Source organism: Physella acuta, unplaced genomic scaffold (assembly GCF_028476545.2).
Source record: "Physella acuta isolate Inbredline_101_S28 unplaced genomic scaffold, ASM2847654v3 ptg000166l, whole genome shotgun sequence".
Taxonomy (NCBI): Eukaryota; Metazoa; Mollusca; class Gastropoda; family Physidae; genus Physella; species Physella acuta.
The window spans coordinates 629,743-644,195 of NW_026731685.1; the positions used below are offsets into that span (position 1 = coordinate 629,743).

The 14,453-nt window shown below is 36.2% G+C and overlaps 1 protein-coding gene across 3 annotated transcripts in view; it reads left to right on the top strand.

Moving 5' to 3' along the window:
- Nucleotides 1–14,453, top strand: part of LOC131936074 (kinesin-like protein KIF28) — a 24,251-nt gene continuing 9,798 nt past the window's right edge. For all 3 annotated transcript variants that reach the window (XM_059292928.1, XM_059292930.1, XM_059292929.1), the window contains exons 1-17: nt 1–505; nt 1,283–1,321; nt 1,728–1,804; nt 9,264–9,280; nt 9,405–9,427; nt 9,602–9,726; nt 9,893–9,971; nt 10,108–10,174; nt 10,742–10,928; nt 11,458–11,708; nt 12,025–12,119; nt 12,883–13,033; nt 13,212–13,293; nt 13,388–13,488; nt 13,567–13,766; nt 13,869–14,011; nt 14,151–14,294. In XM_059292928.1, coding sequence (XP_059148911.1) covers nt 492–505; nt 1,283–1,321; nt 1,728–1,804; nt 9,264–9,280; nt 9,405–9,427; nt 9,602–9,726; nt 9,893–9,971; nt 10,108–10,174; nt 10,742–10,928; nt 11,458–11,708; nt 12,025–12,119; nt 12,883–13,033; nt 13,212–13,293; nt 13,388–13,488; nt 13,567–13,766; nt 13,869–14,011; nt 14,151–14,294 — 1,795 coding nt within the window. In that variant the 5' untranslated portion in view covers nt 1–491. The remainder of the gene's footprint in view (nt 506–1,282; nt 1,322–1,727; nt 1,805–9,263; nt 9,281–9,404; nt 9,428–9,601; nt 9,727–9,892; nt 9,972–10,107; nt 10,175–10,741; nt 10,929–11,457; nt 11,709–12,024; nt 12,120–12,882; nt 13,034–13,211; nt 13,294–13,387; nt 13,489–13,566; nt 13,767–13,868; nt 14,012–14,150; nt 14,295–14,453) is intronic.

Consider the following 14,453-nt stretch of genomic DNA (forward strand, 5'->3'; position numbering starts at 1 on the left):
GTCGGCAGAATTGTTGGTGTTAGGGCCTTCTGTGTAGTCTCTAGATCTTTTTGTAACTGACTTAAAAAATGAGATTGATTTTGTTTCGGATCTAGGCAACATTGTGTAGCTGTACAAAGTGTTAATAAAGATGAGTTTTGTTGTAGATGGTTTTCACTAAAGGATAACACACTAGAACCTTAGGGTTGGAGGATAACACACCGTCCTAGGATTGGAGGATAACACACCAGAACCTTAGGATTGGAGGATAACACACCAGAACCTTAGGGTTGGAGGATAACACACCAGAACCTTAGGGTTGGAGGATAACACACCAGAACCTTAGGGTTGGAGGATAACACACCAGAACCTTAGGGTTGGAGGATAACACACCAGAACCTTAGGGTTGGAGGATAACACACCAGAACCTTAGGGTTGGAGGATAACACACCAGAACCTTAGGGTTGGAGGATAACACACCAGAACCTTAGGGTTGGAGGATAACACACAACATGCCCGAAGACTCGTGAGTATTTAAAAAAAATTCTCCCGTGACAAAGCAAATCTCTAATGTCCCTGTAACAAAGCAAATCTCTAATGTCCCTGTAACAAAGCAAATCTCTAATGTCCCTGTAACAAAGCAAATCTCTAATGTCCCCGTGATAAAGAGAATCTCTAATGTCCCCCGTGATAAAGAAAATATTACCCTCTCGAATATCTAGGCCTTATGTCCTAATGCAATATCGTAGTCTGCAGTTAGCATTTACGTCTGCACACACACACACACACACAAATATATATATATATATATATATATATATATATATATATATATATATATATACTCATATATATACATATATTTTTTACACACAAATATATATATATATATATATATATATATATATATATATATATATATATATATATATATATATATATATATATATATATATATATATACTCATATATATACATATATTTTTACATATGTGTGTGTGTGTGTGTGACAGAAGTGTGACATTTTTGTTGGGTTGGGTTCAACGCCTTCTCGCAGAGCCTAAATGCGAAGTATATACGTATATTTTAATAAAATGTGTATATATATATATATATATATATATATATATATATATATATATATATATATATATATATATATATATATATATGCACTATATTTCCGCCAATGTTCTGCTGAATGTTGTTAAATCACGGGTTGAATGTAATTGTGTCAGTTTTCACGTACAATGTACACCTTCGACTGTTTATAAATCTAACATCAGTGTCACTTTACCCACAGAGTCAAGGTCGCCGTCAGGGTGCGCCCTTTCAACCAAAGGTATTTTTACAAGATGTCTGTCTGTCTGTCTGTCTGTCTGTCAAATCGTGTACCTCATTTCGACCCATTTCTATTAGTGCAGTTTCTTTCAAACCTTCCAGTTAAGTGCAGTCTCTATATTAAATCCTATTCCAACCCCATATATCACACTATAACAATGTAATTCACCAGACACTACCCCATATATCACACTATAACAATGTAATTCACCAGACACTACCCCATATATCACACTATAACAATGTAATTCACCAGACACTACCCCATATATCACACTATTACAATTATGTTGTATTGAAATATCCAAAACACGTTTAATTAGACTTACTTCCCCTTGTAATGTCAAGCTTTAAAATCGTACTATGTAGACAGCATATTTGAACTTTCCTAATCCTTGAATGTCTAGAGAAAAAGATCGTCAGGCCAAACTGATCATTAAGATGCAGGGCAACATGACCTCAATCAAGAACCCTGAAGCACCAGGTACTGTAGCAATACAATTTTGTTTTCAATACACACGAGGAGGGGAAGTATACAAGAAATTCAATAGTTTAGCCGTCAAAATCATCTGAACCACACGATCAAAATACAGTGGTACCTTGTAATACGAATTTACAATGTCCATTAACCTTGCTCGTAAATCAAACATCTCAAAGCATTTTTCCCGATTGAGGTTATTTGAAATGCCATGAACCCGTTTCAGCGACCAAAATGCCATCCCAGTTGTTTAAGTAACGTGTTTTTGAATAAGGAAATCTATGTTTAAATTACGAATATTATATACAAAAAAATAAATAAAAGAAAACTAGATAAATAAACTGTTTTTATAAAGTGTGTTTACATTTCGCGTAATTTTCGTCACTGGTTTTCTCAAAATGGCTGATACGGCTCCTCGTATTTCAAAGCAAATCATCGATCTCTCGACGACTCGTATCTAAAAAAAATCTCGTATGTCGAGGTACCACGATATATTATGTATTCAATTGAATTGAACAGTTTTGTTAAATATCAGGACGCTCACGCCATGACGTCACAATGTCTAATAGATTAATTATGGAGGGAAATATAATTTAATTTTGTTGTGTGAATCAATGGTAGACGAATCCTTTCGGTGCACATATTTAATTTGTATGTACGGTGTACTATACTAAGTTATACAGCACTTGAGCTAAGCGCTGATCATTAATTTGCATGATAAATAGTTGAAATCAGCCTGCTTGGGATGTCGTGAAACTTGGGGCCACGTTGTGTACTGGATGTCTGCTGCTTTTCCCTATCTTTTTTTTCCATACCATTAGCCTACTTAGGTTGTAATTGATTATTTACATGTGATTTAAATACCCCAAAGCCCATCCGAAAATTAAACAATGCCAGATCAATTCATAACAAAGCCAATTCAAGCTAAAACAATGGCAGATCAAGTTATGATAAAGCCAATGGAAGCTACAACAAAGCTTGATGGAGCGATTGTTGGTTCTCGCCGAGAACAAAAGTGCCGGGAAAAGTTCCTAGGTACAATGTAACAAAAGTAGGTAACAGGCTTGTGGAAACAATCCAGGGAATAATTTATTTAAATGAGCCCGTTTTCAATTTGCACAACAGATATTTACAAAACGGGCCCATGCAGCTTTCAGCCCAACTGTCATGAAATATGTATGGCCATACAAGTTAACACAGTCAACAAAGGATCGAATCAATTTCAACATACATTCTGTTAGCAGCTGCACTGCTTTCATTTCCATAATTTGACACATAAAGCAAATAATAAACAATGTTTATCAGGTCTCTCAAACAATCGACACATGCATTACTCCCCTTGACAGCCATCTTGTTATGTAAATTTGTTGACAGCTTTCTATAATCCTCGTTGACTAACCCCACCTGCCCTACATGCACAAGGACCCTGGCAACGCCTCAACAACCAGTTGACAGTCATCAGTAATCGATAATCGATACGTTCTATAACGACCAACGTCCGCGTCACATCAGGAAACTGCAGCGGCCAGAATAGTGCCTTTACAACAATCCCATTCATGATTCGTGACTTTATGATCCCCCCCCCCCCATTCATGATTCGTGGCTTTATGATCCTCCCATTCATGATTCGTGGCTTTATAATCCTCCCATTCGTGACTTCATGATCCTCCCATTCATGATTCGTGACTTTATGATCCTCCCATTCATGATTCGTGACTTTATAATCCTCCCATTCGTGACTTTATAATCCCCCCATTCGTGACTTTATAATCCTCCCATTCGTGACTTTATGATCCCCCCATTCGTGACTTTATGATCCGCCCATTCGTGACTCTATGATCCTCCCATTCGTGACTTTATGATCCCCCCATTCGTGACTTTATGATCCGCCCATTCGTGACTCTATGATCCTCCCATTCGTGTTTTTTATGATCCGCCCATTCATGATTCGTGGCTTTATAATCCCCCCATTCGTGACTTTATGATCCCCCATTCGTGACTTTATAATCCTCCCATTCGTGACTTTATAATCCTCCCATTCGTGACTTTATGATCCTCCCATTCATGATTCGTGGCTTTATAATCCCCCCATTCGTGACTTTATAATCCTCCCATTCGTGACTTTATGATCCTCCCATTCATGTTTTGTGGCTTTATAATCCCCCCATTCGTGACTTTATAATCCTCCCATTCGTGACTTTATAATCCCCCCATTCGTGACTTTATAATCCTCCCATTCGTGACTTTATTATCCTCCCATTCATGATTCGTGACTTTATAATCCTCCCATTCGTGACTTTATAATCCTCCCATTCATGACTTTATGATCCTCCCATTCATGATTCGTGACTTTATAATCCTCCCATTCGTGACTTTATGATCCTCCCATTCATGATTCGTGGCTTTATAATCCCCCCATTCGTGACTTTATAATCCTCCCATTCGTGACTTTATAATCCCCCCATTCATGACTTTATAATCCTCCCATTCATGACTTTATAATCCTCCCATTCGTGGCTTTATGATCCCCCCATTCATGATTCGTGACTTAATAATCCTCCCATTCGTGACTTTATAATCCTCCTATTCGTGACTTTATAATCCTCCCATTCGTGACTTTATAATCCCCCCATTCGTGACTTTATAATCCCCCCATTCGTGACTTTATAATCCTCCCATTCGTGACTTTATAATCCCCCCATTCGTGACTTTATGATCCGCCCATTCGTGGCTTTATAATCCCCCCATTCGTGACTTTATAATCCTCCCATTCGTGACTTTATGATCCTCCCATTCATGTTTTGTGGCTTTATAATCCCCCCATTCGTGACTTTATAATCCTCCCATTCGTGACTTTATAATCCCCCCATTCGTGACTTTATAATCCTCCCATTCGTGACTTTATTATCCTCCCATTCATGATTCGTGACTTTATAATCCTCCCATTCGTGACTTTATAATCCTCCCATTCATGACTTTATGATCCTCCCATTCATGATTCGTGGCTTTATAATCCCCCCATTCGTGACTTTATGATCCCCCCATTCGTGACTTTATAATCCTCCCATTCGTGACTTTATAATCCTCCCATTCGTGACTTTATGATCCTCCCATTCATGATTCGTGGCTTTATAATCCCCCCATTCGTGACTTTATAATCCTCCCATTCCTGACTTTATGATCCTCCCATTCATGATTCGTGGCTTTATAATCCCCCCATTCGTGACTTTATAATCCTCCCATTCGTGACTTTATAATCCCCCCATTTGTGACTTTATAATCCTCCCATTCGTGACTTTATAATCCTCCCATTCATGATTCGTGACTTTATAATCCTCCCATTCGTGACTTTATGATCCTCCCATTCATGATTCGTGACTTTATAATCCTCCCATTCGTGACTTAATAATCCTCCCATTCGTGACTTTATAATCCTCCCATTCGTGACTTTATGATCCCCCATTCATGATTCGTGGCTTTATAATCCTCCCATTCGTGGCTTTATAATCCTCCCATTCGTGGCTTTAAAATCCTCCCATTCGTGACTTTATGATCCCCCCATTGATGATTCGTGGCTTTATAATCCTCCCATTCGTGACTTTATAATCCTCCCATTCGTGATTCGTGGCTTTATAATCCCCCCATTCGTGACTTTATAATCCTCCCATTCGTGACTTTATAATCCTCCCATTCGTGACTTTATAATCCTCCCATTCGTGACTTTATAATCCTCCCATTCGTGACTTTATGATCCTCCCATTCATGATTTGTGACTTCATGATCCTCCCATTCGTGGCTCTATGATCCTCCCATTCGTGATTCGTGACTTTATGATACAGTTTATATAGCCCCCCCCCCCCCCCCATTAATGATTCTTCACCATATAAACTCCCATATATATCATGTAAAGTTGCTTTTTGATTTCTTTGACAAAATGAATTTTTTTTTCAAATCTACTCACAGAAATCGAAGCCTTGCAATGACCTACATTATTTTAATCGAAATTTTTTGTTGTTGTTGGATTTTGTACATGACTAGACTGACACAGCACTCAAATATTTAAAATATTTTGCTGTCCATTAAAAACTGTCTTATATATATATATATATATATATATATATATATATATATATATATATATATATATATATATATATATATATATATATATATATAGCTACTTAAGTCTACAAAAGTTTACGTCAAGGCTCAGCCTAATCACTGGCACCTGACGTTAAAAAAAATAGTCATTGGATCAAGTCATTGTTAGGTAATTGCTTGAGAAGTAGCTCCTACACACACATATCGGTGTGCGAAAATCGATCTAGTTTAACAACCACATATTATTGCTGGTGCAATGGATATAGACGATAAACAAAAGCGTTAATGAATTATGCACTTCGTTTAAAAACGAACTTTTTTCTGTTGACAGTTCAAAAAACTGTGGGATCGATTTTTCAAATGGATCGATATGAACCAATATCGATTTCCTCTAATTAGGAATTTTTGTTGAGCATATTAAAAAAAAAACCAACTCAGTAAATAAACATCGACGGGTTTCCGCAAGTCGAGATTTTTGCCGAAGAATATTTTCTCCCCTTCAGATCTCATTGAGTCGCGATACCAGACACCCCGCGATATCAAACACCCTGCGATACCAAACACCCCGCGATACCAGACATCCCGCGATACCAGACACCCCGCGATAACCCCGCGATACCAAACACCCCGCGATACCAGACACCCCGCGATACCAGACACCCCGCGACGCGATACCAGACGTCCCATCCATTCTAGTCCTAAGACTTGGCTCTCCAAATTCATTGAATAAAGCAATTTCTTTTCGTATTTAGTCGATGGGGGGTAAAACTCCATTTCAGCGTATTTTATTCTCCGTTGCTTGTTTATCTCCAGTTGAGCGTATTTTATTATAATAACCGAAACACACTAAAACATTAGAAAAACACGATTTATTTTTTGTATTGTATTTCTGTTTTCACAAATGAATAAAATGAATGTTTAAAAAACACGACTTATTTATTTGTATTGTATTTTTGTTTTAACAAATGAATAAAAAACAACAAAGAGACTGACTGAAGTGCTTTGTTTGTTGGTTACAAAAATAGAGATGCACACTTTGTACAATTAAGTGTTCCAATTTCAACTAAACTGAATAAAAGTATTAAAAGGCACAATGATGCTGCCGAAAAATAATGTTAGAGGTCGTCCATAAATGACGTCACACTCGTAGGGGGAGGGGGGCGTAATTTTGTGACGGTGTGTGATGAGGGGGGGTTCAGATGGTGCTACGTCATTTTGGGGGGGGGGGGGTCTTGCTTTTTGTGACGACAAGCTTTTTTTTACGAGTTTTACCTCCCCCCTCCCCTCCGTTACACGTCGTCACAAAAAGTCAGACCCCCCCCTAAAATGACGTCACACCTCAGCCTACAACCCCCCCTCAAAATTTCTGTTGAATTTTTCTTAAAACATCGATAATTTTTCCAAAATCTTGTCAGAACTCTGTCAACATAGAGTATTTTGATCAATTCATATTACAATTTATTAAAACCGTTTTCTAAAACGCGAAATAACGGCTAAAACTTGTTTTTCTAACATTGCTTTTTTATAATGCAAAAAAGGGACGTCACACCATCTGAAACCCCTCCCCCTCATCACACACCGTCACAAAATTGCTGACCCCCCTCTCCCTTACGAGTGTGACGTCATTTATGGACGACCCCACATCAATTTTTTTTAAGTCAGAAATTTACTCATACAAAAAATAGAAGGATGGTAGATTTACTATGAATTTAAATAACATACAACTCTATAGTAAAATATTTTTTTCAGTTTTAGCAAAACTGTAAAATTAAAAAACACAGCGTTTGTACATTTATTGCATAAATACAAAAATATAAAACAGAATGATTAACAGTAACAGTGTATCAGTTTCACCATGAGACAAATGCCTTTTTCAAAAAAATACAATATAAATAAACAAGTCGTGTTTTTTAAATATTCATTTTTATTCATTTACTAAAACAAAAATACAATACAAAAAATAAATCGTGTTTTCCTAATGTTTTGGTGTGTTTCGGTTGTTATAATAAAATACGCTCAACTGGAGGTAAACAAGCAACGGAGAATAAAATACGCTGAAATGGAGTTTTACCTCGATGGGGAACTACTCACTGGTCGAAATGATCTGTCTGACTCAGTGAATTAAATAGTGTCATAATAATTAATAATATCGTTTATTAAAGTGTCGAATGCTAGTCCGAGATATCGAGTCCTGCTGTAGCTATTTTGTGAGTTGTTCAAATTTGTTTTATTTATAATTATCACAAACAAATGTGTGATGTCATATTAACTAGGACCCCCCCCTACCTCAATCACGCACTGACCACTCCCCGGGTGACATGGAATTCTGTCATGGTTAAGCTAGGACTCACCTTCCTCAAAGTTATCGTTCTTTACTTTCTAAAAATGGTAATCAGTAAGGGAAACTATCCATGGAATGTAAAACATGGAGTACTAATTTCATACTACCCAAATGGTACAGTACAATTAAAAGTCTCCTCTAGGCCCCAAGCTTCAGAATGTTTTTGTAAAAGCTTTTACTTCTGTCACAATGTTTTTATGTGGGCTTGTGGCAACTCTTGAAACTTTGTTTTGACCCTTCTAGATCTCTTAATTCTAATCAATAGGGCTGGTAAGTAGGTCACCAATCAGTTCTACGGCTCAATAAAACCTGCTTGAGCCATATAACTGTTTTATAGCTCAAGCAGGTTTTATTGAGCCGTAGAACTGGTTGGTGACCTACTTACCAGCCCTATTCTAAACTAATATTATGTAATGACCTCGTTTTTCAAGGTAACTTCATATCTGATGACAAGACAAAAATATCTTATTTTCAATTCAATCTAGATCTAGATCTTATTGTCATTCTAGTAATCAGTAGATCTAGATATAAAACAATTAGTAATTGATAATTAATTTAAAAAATCAGTGAGTTTATTTCCTTATTTTAAAAGTTTTATATAAGCATGAGGATGTTATTGTTATGTTTTTATGCATCATTGCAGCAACATGTGTTATTTTAGTTATTTTATATTTGGTTTAGTTTTACTGGTCATTTTCTTTATTTATTAAAAAAAAAAGTAAAAAGCTATTTTATTTTCAGATAGATCTAGACCTATCATACCTATAATAGATCTAGATCTAGACCTGCTCCTTGACCTAAATCTGAAATCATGTTCTTGGGATGATTTTTTAAAAAAATAAGTATAACAGAAAAAAAAAGAATTTTCTGTAATTTTCAAGAATTAAAAACATGTTTTTTTTCTCATTTCTTAAACTTCAAATTCTACTTTTGGCTTTGCATGGCTGCTATTAGGTTTAGGACTATTTTTTTTATAAGAGCTTGGAATTTTAATCTTAATTATTTTATTTTGTTCCATTTCAGGTGAAGAACCAAAAAAGGTAAATTGGGTTGAGCTTTTTACTTGCTTATTTAATACCAGTACGCTTGATAAATAATCTAAAATTGAGGTGTGGGGTTATCTGTAGAATTAAAGCTTAAACATTTTACCTGTTCTTGTTTCAGTTTTCTTTTGATTATTCTTATTGGTAAGTGTATCAGTTATATTTTTATAAGATAATATTATTTTTAAAAAATCAAACAAACTTCATGTCCAGATAGTTTAGTTTGCTATTCATTAAATAAGAATATGATGCTTTTAGACCAAAATAATATTACAAAATCCCATCAATGAGAAAGTTGGATTACTGTTCTATTTTTAGGTCCCATGATGGCTACACTACAAGGGCTGATGGGATTTTGGAGGCTACATCAGGATCTCATTATGCCAGCCAAAAAGATGTTTTCCAGGACCTTGGTCAGGGTGTCTTAGACAATGCGTTTGAAGGTTGGTGGTAAAATGATATACACTATTTACAGGGTATACATAAATCAACTGGCATATTTCTTATTATAGTGAATGAATCAGTCAACTGAAAGCCTACAGCACTATGTACTATGTACTAATTCTCATCTCTACAGCATTGTGTACTAATTCTCATGTCTCTTGTTAGGCTATAACTGCTCCCTCTTTGCCTATGGGCAAACAGGATCAGGGAAATCATATTCCATGGTTGGTTATGGGCCCAATAAGTAAGTCAGTTTCTTTAACACACTTTGTTTTGTTTGATGTAGCTACACTTTTTAAAAAGTTTAACATTTGTTCATTTGATTTACACAGGCATGTAATAAAAATTGTTATAATGTAAAGAGCGTATTTGTTTTACAGAGGAATTGTGCCGATTACATGTAATGAGTTGTTCAAGGCCATGGCAGCGAATACTGATGAGAATAAGGTAAATAAATTATACATGGGTAAGCAAACCACACACAGGTAAAAAAAATTATACACAGGTAAATAAATTATACACAGGTAAACAAATCACACACAGGTAAACAAATCACACATGTAAATAAATCACACACAGGTAACAAAAAACCACACACAGGTAAACAAATTACACAGGTAAATAAATAACACACAAGAAACAAATCAAATCCAGGTAAACAAACACACAGGTAAAAAAATTATACACAAAATTATAAAGTAATTATACATGGGTAAACAAATCACATACAAGTAAACAAATCACTCACAGGTAAACCAATCCCACACAGGTAAATAAATAACAAACAGGTCAACCAATCATATCCAGGTAAACAAATTATATCCAGGTAAAAAAACCACACAAATTGCACAAGCTTGAGTGAACATCATAAAGAAGGTTATTACTGTTGTTAGATAATTATGCCTACCTTAGGATGCAAATGTTAGATTTGTGGCCAAAGAGGCAAAGGGTATGAAGCCTCACAGATATTAGTACAACGATACTTCATTACTATTTCTAAATAATTTTTTTCAGCGTTTTGAAGTCACCTTTTCCATGTTGGAGATTTACAATGAGCAGGTGCGTGACCTACTTTCTAAAGACAATCCTAAAGGAGGTCTTCAAGTTCGACAAAATCCCAGACTGGGAATGTTTTATGTTCAAGACTTGAAAAAAATACCTGTTGGAAGCTATGCTGAAATTGAAATGCGAATGGAACAGGGTATGAAACCAACAGAAATGCTAAGACTAATTTGTCCAGCAAGATTAAATATATTTTATGTTGTGTGGCTTATTGAAAATCTTTCCCTCTCAAACTCTTGTTGTTTACTAAATCCTTCATTCAGTATGGGAGAAAAATGTGATGGTGTGTGCTAGGTTTGCTATGAGGGAAGGGATCTTTATTTTTCTCTTGGAAAAAGCATGTTTTTTGTACATTTTCAGTTCAGAAGAGCCTCACACTTTTAAATTATTTTTTTAATTAAAGTTTTAAAAGTTATAAATTTAACATTTTGATATTGTATGCAACAAATTAAACAAAGGTAGAGAGCTTGACAAAATACTTTTACCTTGAGGCCATTTAATATTTAAAGACTCAAGAAGAGTCTAACCCACTATGTGCCATAAATATTAGAAATATTTTAACAAACGCTCTGGAAGAAAATGTTTTGTATTTGTAGGGACCTCCAACAGAACGGTGGCATCTACTATCTACAAACATGAACGCCACCAAATGTGTTTTGTATTTGTAGGGACCTCCAACAGAACGGTGGCATCTACAAATATGAATGCCACCAGCAGCCGTGCCCACACCGTGGTTACCATTGTCTTTGACCAAATCTCCAGGCAGGGAGATGGTGAGGAAACAAAGAAAAGCAGCACAATGAACTTGGTTGACCTGGCTGGCTCAGAGAGAGCTGACTCCACCGGCGCCACTGGGGACAGGTTGAAAGAGGGAGCCAACATCAACAAATCTCTCTCTGCCTTGGGAAATGTCATCTCAGTAAGTTTAAAAAGGGAAATCTCATCTCAGTAAGTTTAAAAATCTTGTCAGCCACACAAAATATGTGTTCGCCTTTAAGCTTGAAAGCTTAAAAAAATGCAGTTGGCTACACATAAAATAAGTGTCTCTTAGCTTAAAAAATTGTTTTATTTTATTATTAGATTAGGTTTGTCAAAGTAATTATCCAATTTACTAACCTCTTCAGCTCAAATCAGATAATGCTTGATTTTTAGACACATTCATTTAAAAATATTATAATATATACCTATAAAGAGTAAACTTTAAGTATTAAATTGTATCTAAATAAACCTGCCAGGCTTTAGCAGACGCCTCAGAGAAGAAAAAAGTGGTGGTCCCCTACAGGGAGTCTGTGCTGACCAAACTGCTGCAGAATGCTCTTGGTGGCAACAGGTAATCCAGGTGTTGGTGGCAACAGGTAATCCAGGTGTTGGTGGCTACAGGTAATCCAGGTGTTGGTGGCAACAGGTAATCCAGGTGCTGGTGGCAACAGGTAATCCAGGTGTTGGTGGCTACAGGTAATCCAGGTGTTGGTGGCAACAGGTAATCCAGGTGCTGGTGGCAACAGGTAATCCAGATGCTTATGACAAAAGGTAATCCAGGTGTTGGTGGCAACAGGTAATCCAGGTGTTGGTGGCAACAGGTAATCCAGGTGTTGGTGGCAACAGGTAATCCAGGTGTTGGTGGCAACAGGTAATCCAGGTGCTGGTGGCAACAGGTAATCCAGATGCTTATGACAAAAGGTAATCCAGGTGTTGGTGGCAACAGGTAATCCAGGTGCTGGTGGCAACAGGTAATCCAGATGCTTATGACAAAAGGTAATCCAGGTGCTTATGACAAAAGGTAATCCAGGTGTTGGTGGCTACAGGTAATCCAGGTGTTTTCATCAACCAAAGTCTGTGATAGCCTGCCATTTTCAATGAGTTTAAGAGTTAAGGCACACACTGGTGAAGCTAACTCTTCAATCTGAAAGAATTTGAATTTTCCAGTTAAACAAAATGGTTTGTTTCCAAAATAAAACAGGTGATTTCAAAGTAAAGCACATGATTTTGTTTTAAAAGTAAAACAAATGATAATGTTTTAAAAATAAAACAAAAGATAATTTTTTTTTTAATGATTTTGTTCCCCCAATAAAGCTAATTATTCAATTCCCCAGTAAAACTGTGATGATAGCTGCCTTATCCCCTGCTGATATCAACTATGATGAAACTCTGTCCACTCTAAGATATGCTGACCGTGCCAAAAAAATAAAAAACCAAGCTGTTATCAATGAAAACCCACTGGATAAAATGATGAGAGAATTAAGGGTAGCTAATGCTTTTTGTTATTTTAGCGTAAATTATCTGAAAATTAAGGGGAGCTAATGCCTTTTAGTTGTTATAACTTAATTAAAAACTTGCTTAATTAAAAAAATTTAAAGTGGATCAAAATAAAAGTCTTACTTGTGTTATAAATGTGTTTGATAATAAAATATATTCTCTTTAGGAGGAAAATGAAAAGTTGAGGAAAGCTCTTGAAGCTGGGAATGTTGCATCAATGGAGGGAAAGGGCTCAATGAGTAAAGAAGGTACCCATCGGTCCCCTTCATCTGAAGTTGTGTACAAATAGTCTATCACACATTCACCTAGTGTCATAATGTTTTGTTTTCTCATTTGTTTTAGAATTTGAAGCAATGAGAAAAGACATGGAAGATAAAATCAGAGCTCAGTTGTTGGCCAATCAACATCTATTGGGAGAAAGTGACCAGACCTGGGATGAGAAGGTGGGGCTATTGTGTTTTCTGCTTTGTTCTAGACTTGTATGGAGTATTCAGAATTCTAATCCACTTTTTTTTCTGTAGCTATCAGCTGCCAGGAATGAAACAGAAGCCATAGCTAAGGAAGAAAACAAGGAGATAGCAAGGAAACATAAGGAGCCACATTTAATGAATCTTAACGAGGATCCAATGTTGTCAGGCGTGGTTTCTCATTTTATGACTGGACAGACAACAGTCATTGGCCGTAAAGATGGAAACCCTGATATTGTTCTTAATGGTCTGAGGTAAACAAAATATCCAAGTATGTTTCTATCTACTGAAAATGTATTTACAATTAGTTTTTAGTTTTAATGGCTGATTATTTTGATGTTTCTTCCACAAACCAGCATTCAGAAGAAGCATGCAATACTAGCCAATGAAAATGGGGAAATAGTTTTGAAACCTGGAGCTGAAGGGGTTAAAATTCGTGTCAATGGTATCCCCATAGCAGGGCCCAGAACTCTTGAACACAAGGACAGAATTATTTTTGGTTAGTCATGTGGACAGTTAGAAAACATGTACAACTAGATTTTTAAAGTAGTACTTGTATATTTTTACACGGCATTATGGATATTTATACACTCCATTGTTTTCACTAATCTGATATGAACAATTAATTTTGGATACAGGCACCAACCATGTGTATGTTTTTGTCAATCCGCTGAAGCCAAAGTCACCAGAAGGCACACCTCAAGAGATCACGTGGGAGTTTGCACAAAATGAAGTAGCTCAGGCTAAAGGATTCTCTACTGGCCTGGCTGGACTTACTAAAGGTCAGAAGTTGACCAAATCTTTACCAGTTTTTTTCTCACAAAATTATTTGAAAGTATTCAAAGATGGAATTGAAAATAATTCCAAAAATAAAACAAGAATTATGAACAAATGCAGGATTTTAATCTAAATATCTTTGCTTTTGATAAAAGTAAAACCCA